This window comes from Diadema antillarum, unplaced genomic scaffold, assembly GCF_040938485.1.
Source record: "Diadema antillarum isolate AM-2024a unplaced genomic scaffold, OU_Dant_1.0 seq00000678_RagTag, whole genome shotgun sequence".
Classification (NCBI taxonomy): Eukaryota; Metazoa; Echinodermata; class Echinoidea; order Diadematoida; family Diadematidae; genus Diadema; species Diadema antillarum.
The window spans coordinates 299,027-312,332 of record NW_027271583.1 but is presented as its reverse complement, the minus strand read 5'-3'; the positions used below and the strand labels follow the sequence as shown (position 1 = coordinate 312,332).

Below are 13,306 nucleotides of genomic sequence, written 5' to 3'. Positions count from 1 at the left end.
ACACACACACTATATATATATATATATATATATATTATATATGCCTATTGTATAAACATTATATGATATGCATTCCGTATATAGATTGGTAATATAGCTTAGGATTTATTGATGTATACCTTGTATTAAATCTGTTTATATTTCTGTTCGATGGGAATAAAAGCTTTATTGAATTGAACTGAATTGAATTGAATTGAATAAGTTAGTATGATGTGTGTACTTCCTTGATAGATGATTATGACATGCCCATGGAATTACTAAATAAAAGACACAATAGAAAAGAAAAGAACAAAAACATTTAGGAACGGAAAATCTCTCATACCCGACACGGGCTTCATTTCTCTCTTTCTCCCCCCCCCCCCCCCCCCCCCCCACACACACACACACTCATACCATCATCAGGGAGGTGGGAAGAGACTCTAACCACCTCCATGACATCATAATTATGTATATATACATGAATACCTAATGTACACAAACACACATGTATACACGCCACAATGAATCTATAAGTTAGGAACAAGGTCTAGAAGCTCATCTGTCAAGAAATATAAAGTACATACCTGCAGTGTTTGTTTTAATTGTACAACGCATAATACATTACCTGAGCGCAAGAATACCCTTATATCTGACTTGTCTCTTACATATCATTCCTTATTCAACATTTTCGGTAAGTTCTCAATCCTTCATAATGATTGCAATAATAATGAGAAATATTATTACCATCTTCATTGCTATCATTTTTACTATTTTAGTGTCCCAACCATTATGATCACTTTTTAACCATTGATGTTATCATATTCATTGTTATCCACACCATTATTGGTGATGTCAGCAAGTAAAGCAATGTATTTTCCCGCCTATCGTGTCCAGCGTTTCAAGGTGACTGAATGATTTGTATCCATGGCATTTATAAAGCTTTGCAACAGCTCATATGTGCATACTGAATTTCCACAGAAGATTCCGAATTGAAAGAAGTCGCTATACATAGAATTCACTTTGATGGAAATGACTCTTTCAGGAACAAACAAACAAACAAATACCCCCCCCCCCCCATTCATGTTCTCATTTCTTGCTGGAAGTTATCCTTCGATGTATATCTAAATATAATAAAGCAAGTGTGTTCCTGCATTTACACGGAATGATTATGTGCATAATATCGACAATTTATGATATCTATGAGTTGAAAATTAATGTTGAAGCAATTTAAGGCTTTATGCGGCGTTCATAAAATCTCTCGTAAACTGGCATCGCGTGTTCTGTATATTCCTCAACTAAAGAAGAAAGCGTTGAGTCTGTGTAATGAGCTAACTTCGGTGCCTCACCAAACCCTCGACCATGCATGGCGTTTGACAACACGATAGTGTTTCGGGTTGCCTCGTGGAATATGTCCCCTACGTCGGCAAAGTGCCACCTGAGTTCACGGGCGTCTACGCTGTCCCACTCGAGCATCTTGGGTGTGAACTCGATCCCCATTGCCTCGCAGTACTTCGGCAGGATGGTCTCTGGGTGGGCGACGAGATCATCCGCGTCGATAATTGGAGGTGAGGGTTGGCTGAGTTTCGTCTGGACGTGGTTGTAGAAGTCTTCGAGGTCGTGGTAGATGTTCTTGAAAGCGGTGATCAAGTCATGCGGTTTTCCAGGGACCACCTTAGACATGTGATCGAGAGATTTATAGGTCTTCTCGGGTCGGCGCACGAGAAAAGAGTGTTTGTATTTTGGGTTGACGATGTCGAAGTCGCCGCGAATTCCTTCGATCATCCCTTTGACGAAGAGCACTTTGGAGTCGGGGTAGTCAGCGTCGAGTAATTTGTCGACGTAGCTGTATGTGTAGTTATCGTTCAACATCTCTGTGACAGATTGGACAGAATAAGACAAAAGGCAAACATGTTTTCTTTCCCTCTCTCTCCTTTTTTGTGTGAATGTGTCGTATCTTAACTGCTGTATCACAGGAGCACAAAAATATTAATGACAAGAAACAAATTCATGACAGAGATTATCAAAAGTGTACTAAATGCATGTTAACATCAAATGAACACACGTTTTGACATGTATTAGTTGACATATAGACGGATAACATTATCTACTAGTCAAGAGATTTCAAACCAACAAAACCAATATAATGTACAATATTGTTGAATACAAATAAAGATGTATCGTACCTAGGCGTCAACAGCTTCAATGAACTATATGTTCAAAGTAATATGTATACATATCTATACATATATGAATTATATACATGTATATATATATATATATACTATATGTATATATATATATATATATATATATACTATATAAAACTTGATGCTTTTAGGAAACTATACTACCCCGTTCTTTGTTTTCTTAAATGACGGAGTTTCTCTTCTTCCACGCCAACGAGTCCAAATCAAAGTTGTTGAACGTTATTCAGTTTTAAAGGTTCTGATATAGGGCCTATTGTGATGCATACCAGGCACACTCTCCGCCCAATTTACTTTCCTCTCTGGTCCGTAGTAGTAGCAGGCCAGGTAGGGCTCCCAGAAGACCTCCGTGTCACCACGAGCCGACATCGATCTCGCGAACGCGGTCGAGACCGAGCGCGGTGGGCTCCAGATCATGATGCGCGCTACCTGGTCGGTCGATGACGTTGCCATGGCTAGATGAGACTGGACAGATAGGACGATCTTGGATCAATCCTGGATAAATAATCGAAACCGGTTCCAGATATTCGCTTATATTACGCGGGACCTATTCCCTCCACATGACATCTAGGCAATTGTGACTAGGTTTATCATTTATTTTGGCTGATGTGTTACCACCAAGATTGGTGGCATTAAAACTGAAAGGAAACTTGAAATAAATGATGCGACTGGCATGGTCGACCTCATTCCACAAAATAAGCAGACAAAAAATAATGAAAGAAGCAACAAACCCATATCAGAACCCCCCCCCCCCTCCGAAAAGTAGACATTTTTTGGTATAAACGTCAGAGGACGTTGGATTCAAAAATATCGATTGCTATCTAATGCAATCAGACCCACTCACTATAACAAAAAAAAGTAAGCTACACTCTTCGTGATGAAATACACATTCACATCACACTTACTTCAGCTGCGTCCACGTGATCATGAACACCGGTACTGTGGTGTAGATGTTGTCCTTTGAGGTTCACTGCAACGTGTGAGTCAATGACCATTTTTCTCTCGCGACATCGACAGGGTGAAGGAAGTGATCTACAACGTGTGTGCCTCGGCGTCCATGTTGTCCTTTAGCCGGTGAACAGGCCAACAACGCGTAAACATAACAGTAGGTTCGGTGCTGCGTTCTGCCGCACTGAAGTAGGCTGCTTATCATTCAAATGTCCACTGCTGGTTTTGTGTTTAACTTTGTGTTTTATTGTATCTGCGTGGTCACTTTGAAGTTGACTGTATAGAATTCTTCACAGCAATTCCTGTTTTTTTTCCCCTAAGAATATCGTTTCCCACCTTCAAAAACTCTGCATTTTCACTTTCTACGTATCAAAGCGCTCAACCAGAAGGCACTGAACGGGCTTAATTCAAACAAGTAATCACTGTTTGTTCACAGGCGTGACATTCGGAGTTCTTCCTTTTGGGGAAAATGAACTCTGATCTACCTTGTAGCGCAACTGCGTGAACAATGCCATGTTTGATCTTTGTACCATGCAATATCCAACACCGTCTGCAACATTCCCCCAATGTATAGTAGTAGTGAACAAATTTTCAGCGCGCGGGAACTTGGCATACCTGTGGGATGAGGTGATAGTTCACGGCATATAGCTCTCATTATCATTCAAAAGTGTGTTTTTTCCCCCTCGTGTGGTCACTCGAGTATGCAAAGCAGGTCACCCGAGTATGCAAAGCAATGAAGCTTTCACGATAAATTCTTACTTTCTCGTCAGATAATTTTAATCTCAGTTAGTTATGTAAGAAAGCGTGGGACTTTCGCAGCCAAACTGGATAGGACCTACTCTTGTTGCTGCACCTGTAGATACATGCAATCTGATGGAGGAGATTAAATGCAATTTTAATGTTTCCAATGATGTTAAATATCAGTCATTTAAGTTGCAACAACGTGGTAAATTTGGTAGAGGTGGTGATGTCATAATTTCATAAGTCTTCCAATATAAGCGAATCATTGAATCTTTACTATTTTTAACTGAAATGAACAAGAATACTGTACGAGACTTTGGGCGTCATGATAGGTATAATTTAGGTATAATGAGCACTTGTAAAATCAAAGCAACTACGACTTTTACAGAAATCCACGTTGTGGCTCCGGCAACATGCATCATTAAAGTAACAAAATACCGTTTTTGTCTTTGTTTGTTTTTTTAGTTGTGTTTGTGTTTTGTTGTCGTTGTTATGTGTGGGTTTTTTGTTTGTTTGGTTTTTTTTTTTGGGGGGGGGGTTGTTTGTTTTTGTTTTGTTTTGTTTTTTGGTATGTACAAATCAAGGGAAGATTAGTGTTGTGATTCCATTATCCCTTCTTCCTTTCTGTGTGTAAGGCCTTGACCAAAAAAAAAAAAAGGTGAATCTTTGCAAGTCCCATTGTTTGGAATTCCCATTTGAATTTCCAATTATTTGGAAGACGAGATATATTCGTGCACAAACGTTAAACTATATACGGTTATTGAAAAAATATATATCTCGTTCTCTCTTGATTGAATACTGACCGTCTAATGTTTTCACTATCTCCCCCATAAGCGTGTGATATGATGTGGGTTCTGCATTATTGCGCATGTGTTAATGTAGTTTGTTGCTCATGTTGCTTGTGCCTTTATTATGCTGTTTAGAGGACTTTTCCCCCTCAAGGTCTCTGAGCCTTTTTGTCACATTCTCTGTTTATTTCACATTTCACATCAACTTTAAACAACGTTTTGATTTCAGATTGCAAGAAAGAGATGCTTTAGTGTAATGTAGGCACTGTATATGTTGCATATCTTTGTTTGAAATGGAAATCAACAAAATAAAGAATGGAACGCATTGAATTGAAATAACGAACCTTATTTCATTTTCGGATGAACGAATCTTTGGGGGAAAAAAGAACATCACTCCGTGTTTAACATAGTAAACTTTATTATCAGTTACTAGTTTATAAAGAAATGCCATTAAAGATTTATGACTTCCTTATCGTGGCGCATTATTTAAAAAGAATTATGAGTGGACTCTCGATACTGTTCCGCAAGTTAGAATCCTCCCTGTCCGATTTGCACATTAATCCAGACCACAATCGAAATTCTCGGTAGAACATCTCTCAGAAAATTTACAGAAAGCATTCAGGGTGGCCATCGAAACTTTATTTATGTGAAATAAAGCAAAGTATCAGGAAATTTCCAGACCTATTGTATTGTCTCAGATATTTACACCGCGCCCTTGGATAAGCATTAATGGAGATAATTGTTTTTTAGCATGTCTCCTCCATTTCCTGCAACTTTAGTTTTGATTCAATATTCTCTTGCTTTTTTTCATGCGTATTATTGTTAACTTCATGTATTTTTCTTTGTTACGACATTGTATTGATGTTGTGTTATTTTGTGTATGAAAATGTTGTTGGAAATGAAATAAATGAAATGAAATGAAATAATGTGGATATTGTGGATAAGACCTTTTGTGATGTCGATATAATTATAAACCAGAGAACTTTTCCATGCCTTTATTACCTGTGCTACATAAAACCTTAAACCTAAGATCATATCCCCCCCCCCCCCACTTGATGATAAAATTTATGTCACGGCGGACTGTTATTAGGCTTTCAAGTCTTTGTAGCTTTCTCGTTCATAACAATACATCGAGCATAAAAGATAGTATGAAACAAATCACAAATACATAACTGGGTTATCTTGGATGACCCGAACTGGTGATCCCCTCAGCTTGGCTCAGTCGTCGTCGATGCCGGATACACTCGTCGTCGACCTCGGCACAGTCGCTTGGCTTGTCTCTTGGAAGCACCCCTTGACTTGGCCACTCAGCTAGACGCTACCCTATCGGCGGTCCTCTCAGCTCCTGGAAAACCCCCAGAAGAACGACTGCTGCCTAAGCGGAGATCTATGCTGGATGTCTGATTAAAGTGTTTCTCCTCGATCCGCTACATCCATCAGCTTTTTATTAGCTCCCCTAGCCATAGAGATTACCACTAAAGTCCCTTACACTCCCATACACTTGCTTTTTCATGCCTTTCCTACACTAAAGAAATCATCCAATCATCATGCTTAAATATAGCCTTATTGAAACTCTACACAATATGTCTAGCCATCGTCTAGACTGTTGTTACATAACATCTTTACTCATGAACTTGTGAACAATAAACTACAACCAACACCCTAGTGACACTGACATAGCCGAGTCTCGACTGAGCTAGAGAACATTCCTAGCCACCACCTGGATGGGAGCTATTACATAACACCTCTATTCACTCAATTTCTATAGTCTGAATTAATACATAATATTGCAAACCGGGGATGCTGTTGCCATGCTATTTCTTTAACTTTTGCTTTGTCTCATTTCATGTGACTGCTCTGTCTGAATTTGACTGACCTAGACATGCTGTTACTATGCCAGTTTATTCTTTTACTTTTACTTTGTCTCATTTAATGTAAATTTCCAGACAGTCAGTCTCTTGCAGTTTGACCTAGTGGCTTTCTAGGACAACTTTAAAGCTCTAAATCTTTACAAAATCAAAGATCAATTTCTCTCCTGACAGAAGCTTACTCTGATACAACGGCTGCGTAATGGGGGTAGGGGGCTAAAAGTGTCCTCCATTTCTAGTTTGAAGTGCCGTTTTGAGACACATGCCTACACCGAATGAGATTACATAATGTTGTTGGCCTTTTCCGTTTACTTGTGTCGTTTCTTCGTCCCACTTAAGGGGCGCGTCATATTGTATGTAAATAATATTTTATTGTACATCCAAGCTACATATAATGCGCTATTCAGTTTTTTTATATAATCTTTTTTAAGTAGTTTTCATTGTGAGAAGTATGAAAATAAATATCAATCGATATCAAATCGGCATGTTTCGGATGTACAACGAAGGGGCACATCTTTGTATACCGTAGATAGGGCATCTGTCACCCCATTTGAGCGTCCATATGGGTTGCGAAGCGACCCCCACCCCTGTATTTTTCCACTAAAGGCAGTGGCCCTAAACAAAATGTTCATTATGACAATGACTCATGAAAAACAAACATAAACGTACACGAACTGTCTCTCTGTACTTCTTTCTCTTGAAAAAAAAAATCTCGTGAAAATGTTCACTCTTGAAGGAGTGAATAACAGAAAATAGTAAGTTTAAGTGAAATTGGAGTGATTTTTTGATGAAAATGTTTATTTTCTCTAATTTTGGAGTGACCTCAGGGATCACACCAAAATCTTTGAGTTATCCCTGAGGTCACTCCAAAATTAGTGAAAATGGACATTTTCACAAAAAAAAAAATCACTCCAGTTTCACTCTACACTTACTCTTTCTGCTATTCACTCCTTCAAGAGTGAATATTTTCACTCGATTCTTTTAAAGAGAGTTATGCATAGTGTGTGTGTGTGTGTGTGTGTGTGTGTGCGTGCACTTATTCTTCAAATGCTTTCTGTACAGTTCCAGGATTTCATATACAGTGATTGAAATGGTAATTTATTTCTTACAAAATCAATGCCCAGACCTTTCTCTCATACCCACCCTCGTAAACGTAAAGTTTATATCATTTCATCTCAACACATCACTGCTCGCAATTTAGTTTAAGATTCAAGCCCACAAACAATATTCAGTTGTTCAAACGTGGCCATTTTCTCTTTGCGAAAATATTTCGCCTTTATTGCCAAAGCCCTCTGCTACAATATCCTTATTCAGGACGAAGGAGGGATAGGAGCCTCATGGATATCATTGCCCCCACCCCTTTCATCTCTTTCTCCACTCTTCCCTCACCGTTGTAAGTGCGTCAAAAGATGCTCAACAGACCTAGAAAGTGTTTCGCGCCTTTGCGTATAGAAGGCGCAAAACTTTCGTTCGCTGTGAACTCTCGAAAGTTGATAAACTAATTTTTATCATCCTAAAATCCAGACATCATGCACATACCCAGAAAAAAAGTGTGCAGATTTGTAATAATCTGTGTAATATTTCACACGCAACAATAATGTACTGTGCATGGGTACATTCGTCAGCCATCGGGCATCCATGTACACAAACGTGATCCACGGTAATTATCATAAACAATCTTTCAGCCTGTACTAGGGAAGATGGAAAAGAATATCATAAAACTTAGTTAATCATGTCTTATCTCTTCATACGAAATTGTAATAAAGCGATGGTCAACAGTGTTAATGCATGCTCGCCATATGACGTGTACACTGACATTTTAGTCAAACTTCTAATTAACAGATCACTTTTGTGAAATATGCATGGACAGCTTAAGATATTGACTTGCGAAGGACAAGAATGTATGATATAAACATTATGGATGTACATAATATTCATGTACTTGAATTACCCATACCACATGAAAACATTAATCCACTTTATTACCAATGTCTGCATATTCCCACCAAGCATACGAATATGTTTACAATAAATCAGACTATATATCACACACAAAAGTATATATTACAATATTGTGTGCCGTAATGTATGTCCTTACATATCTGGTAACCGAAAATTGGATGCTTTTCTCTCACGACGCATTCGAAGATACAATAGCATTTCTCTTCGATACACCTTCAATCGACTGACAAAAGATTATTACTTTTACTGAAGTTTTGAGGATAGTAGGTAATCTGCGCAAATTATATCCAATTTACAAAATTGGCTAGTGCGAGAACTTTCAGCAACGCTACTCACAAAATACTTCTGTATCATTTAAGTACTGTTGATAATATGCTTATATCATGATACATGAGAAATACTTTATTCAACATAGATAACTCTTGTACTCCAGAAGGTCAGTTGCTGTTGTTGTTGGTTTTTTTTTTTGTTTTTTGTTTTTTTGCTTTTTAGTGGATCACCCTTGTCCATCGCTTTATGTACTTCTAAATGTCATTCCTACAAAGTATGCAGTGTTTTTTATATATTATTATACCTAGATATTTATTCTTATATACATTTTGCTATATTTCATAGCCTGCACTACTCAGCTTCTTTGCTTGCATGCTTTATTATTATATATTGCCTTTTGTTTGATGGAAATAAATCAATTGAATTGCATATCATCATCATCATCATCATCATCATCCATCATCATAACAAGAGCATTAAATGTTCCGATCAACGATAATTTCTCACGCGAATAAGATTATCCTAGTCAGCAAGTATGTTTTCATTGAAACGTTATTTCCTGCATCAATTGTTATGCTTTCACTGAGCTGAATGAAAATCTTCATCTCCCTCTAAATCAGGTTTCAAAACCAGGCACCTAAGTGCTCGCTTACATTGAAGCAAACTATTTTCATAAAGCCACTGAATGCGTTGAACCCTTGAACAATGCTTTCAAAACTACCTTGTGACTATAGCTAACATTCCCTCGGATAACACATCAAAGGTGAAAATCGCTTGTTAGCATGCATACACATACACCTCCTGTTTTTAGGAATTTGATATCAAATTAATACTTACCTATCATGTTCATATTTGCATCTACTAGAACTTGTGAGAACGTGTCATCTCATTAAACAAGGGGCAATATCATTATATACCCCATTCATGTGTTCATATCACAATAATTTCTTTGCTTCCTTTTTTCAAGCCATAATCTGAGATATTCAATTCAATTCAAATCATTTATTTTCATTCTTTTTTTTTCTTTCAACAAAAACATAACACAAGATAAATTAGGTATTACATCATAAACAAAAACATTTGCCTTTGCAATAAACAAATGATATCGATAAACATAAGAGCGCATACTGGCAAATAAAATAATAATACAAAGTCATGCTTCAGTTGAAAAAAAGGGAAGAAAGAATAGAGAGGTCCACTAAAAAGCAAAGCTTGTAGATTGTGAACCACTCACAAAACTTATGAGTTACTACAAACACTTGTGACAAAATATGATATACGACAGGACGGGACAAAACAGAAGAAACACAACAACATGACACAACTTGCCAGAATAGATGAAAAGTACGGAAGGAAAGAAAGAATGAGAGAATGCCTACACGCTGAACAAGGGAAATGGAACAGGGGATGGTAGAGAATGTGCTTCGTAGAGTTGGTGCTGCATGCAGCTGAGCAAGGATTGTAATGGCTACTTCTTTACGTAATAATGAATTCGGTGATTGAATGATTGGTGGGTAGATGATGAACCCTGAGGTTGACGAAACCTATAGCTAAGGGAAAAAAACATATCAGAGAGGATTTAATAGAAAAGATTTCAATTTGCGCTTAAAAGAATACAAAGATGAGGGATTTTTTTTTTCACAGCTCAGTGAGTTCCAAAATCTAGGACCGGTGTAAATGTATTCTGGGCCAATAAAGTTCTCAGGAGGGGTAAATGAAACTCATTAGATTGTCTAGTGGGATAATCATGAAAAGACTGGTTCCGTGGGAACATTGAATTGAAAATACTGGGAGGTGCATTTACATTGTAATTAAACATAAACTGACCAAGTTGAAAAAAATACAAATCTTTAATTTTCAAAATCTTATATTTAGTGAATAATGGCTCTGTATAGGAACGTGGCAGGACGCCACAAATAATACAAATAACCTTTTTTTTTTGTAATAAAAGTAATTTATCTAGTAAGTTTTGATGGGCACTACCCCACGCTAGGAGTCCGTAATTAAGATAAGGTAAAATTAAAGAAAAATACAACGTCAACAAAGAGGACAATGGAATATGAAACTTGAGTCTATTAATAATACCAATATTGCGTGAAATTATTGTACTAATGTTTGTAATATGCGGCCTCCACGAAAGTTTATCGTCCACTGTGATACCACGGAATTTTATATGAGAAGCTCGTTCTAACAAAGTGTCATCAAAAGCAATACCTGTGCCTAAATCTTCTAAAGAATTACTAAAAAGCATATTCTTAGTTTTCTGAAGATTAAGAGATAATCTATTAGCTCTTATCCACTGAGTTACTTTTTTCAATTCGGAATTAACGATGCGTACAAGAGTATCTGGATTTTGGTGAGAAAAGAAAATATTTGAATCGTCAGCAAAAAGTATAAATGAGAGTATGTCAGATGATCTGCAAAAGTCATTGATATAAATGATAAAAAGTAAAGGTCCTAATAAACTACCCTGTGGGACGCCACATTTAATGAATTCTAAACGCGAGCTGTACTCGTTCAGAGATACATATTGTTTTCGGTTTTTTAGGTAACTCCTGAACCACTCCAAGGCCTTCCCGCGTATTCCATAATGAGACAGTTTATAAAGTAATATTTCATGATTAATTGTATCGAAGGCCTTGGCGAAGTCCAGGAAGATACCAATAAGATGAGAATGATTATCAGTAGTGTGCGCAGCGTGGTCAATAAACTTTAAAAGAGCATGAATGGTGCTATGTTTCTGACGAAACCCAAATTGAGAATTTGTAAAAACATTATGCAAATTCGGAAAATTTATTGTTCTTGTAAATATCAATTTTTCCAATATTTTAGATAAAGATGAAAGCAAAGAAATAGGTCTATAATTACATATATCAGAATCATCTCCTTTTTTGAATAAAGGGAAAACCTTAGCTATTTTCATAAAATCAGGAAAAACACCACTTGATAAGGATTCATTGAAGATATATGAAAGTGGTTCAGCAATTGAAGATATAATTCCCTTTAAAATGAAATTACTGATATCATCATAACCGGCACTTCGCTTGTTATTCATTGCGGTAACAATATCTATATTTCATATTTTGTTGTTGGAACAAAAAAGATAGAACTGGAATTGGATTGACCTAAGAATTTAGAAAAATGTATATTTGACTGCGGTATTTTTTCTGCCAAATTCTCTCCAATCATTAAAAAATAAGAGTTAAATATATTAACTATATCATACAATCGGCCTATCCAATATTTGACAAAATATTTCTAACAATTTGTTTCAAATTTCGAGGAGGTCTTGCACAGTACAGGCCTACTTGATAAAATGTTACCAAACGTGCAAGTATTCATTGACGCTGCCTTTCATGGAAAAGGGGCATTGGCATGGTATTCAAAAAGGTAAAACAATTGACGTTTACACGTTGATCATATAATGTGCACAATGTATCAATGATTTATACAAATGTAATTCGTACACATAAATCTTCATACAAAAAGATGTACATATAGGCTATTTATGGTCTTATTGCAATCCATCTAAAATCGTCTATCTGAACTTTATCGTGTGTGTAATTTTTAAGCAACATCTGGCACACTGAACATTTCTTTTAAAAATCATTCTTCCCTTTCATATTTAGAAACGAATGCAATTACACAAACACACACACATACTTATTTGTATATGTGCTCATATATATATATATGTGTATGTGTGTGTGTGTGCATCCATATATTTCATATTTCTCTATATCTTTTTTCATACATAATGTTATATACAGATATGCTCCTTTCTTCCACTTTTGAAAAGCGGTCTTTCTTTTCGACGTATATTCACAGTGCAATACAATATTTCTTTAAACTTTACATCAGTTTTTTTTTACTTCATATAGCTACCCGTCTGTAGGACTTGTCAGACTGCTGACTTTGTTCATACAAACCATGAACAAAAGCGACATTTAGATGATACAAGAAAAAAAAACCTGTTATTTGCACATTTTATGTTTCTAAAGATAATACAGTGCATGTGTATATAAACAAGTACTCCAAATTTAGAGGGTCATTTCATAATTATCAGCTATGGAGAGTACAATGTTGGTTGTGAGGAAAGAAGAACTCTTCTTCTTTCTATTGGAACCTAATCATGTCGATAATGTCATGCATGACGGAGCACATGAACTTTGAAGACAACAATGACAAATTGCACCTTTTCCAAATTTTGCGTGTTATCGTGAAAAACAATGTACGTCTCACTGTGTGGATGAGATCTGTCAATAGGCGTTTTCACATCAGCCCGATGTTTCGAAATAGCGCGCTATTTTCTGACTTGGGAAATTGGAAAATATCTCGAGCTTGGATTTTTATCAGGCTGATGTGAAAACGCCTAATGAAAGTGGCCTAATAGGCCAGCCTTTACGAATGCACGTTTGTGTTAAGGGTTTACGTCTAGGGTCTCTTCTAATATTTTATGGTTCAGAACCGTTAGCATGGCCAACTGTTCAATATCTTGGTCACTCCCAGGGAGGCCAACCTACACAGTCTATTTTCTCTGTTCTTA

General features: G+C 36.8%; 1 protein-coding gene across 1 annotated transcript; it reads right to left on the bottom strand.

Moving 5' to 3' along the window:
* Positions 1–1,143: 1,143 nt before the first annotated feature.
* LOC139737057 (uncharacterized) lies at positions 1,144–3,526 on the bottom strand. Its single transcript, XM_071647735.1, has 3 exons — positions 3,089–3,526; positions 2,453–2,648; positions 1,144–1,850 (listed from the first exon to the last, which is right to left on the bottom strand). The coding sequence occupies exons 1-3, from the start codon at positions 3,176–3,178 to the stop codon at positions 1,207–1,209; spliced, it is 930 nt and encodes a 309-aa protein (XP_071503836.1). The 5' UTR covers positions 3,179–3,526; the 3' UTR covers positions 1,144–1,206.
* Between the last annotated feature and the right edge of the window lie 9,780 nt (positions 3,527–13,306).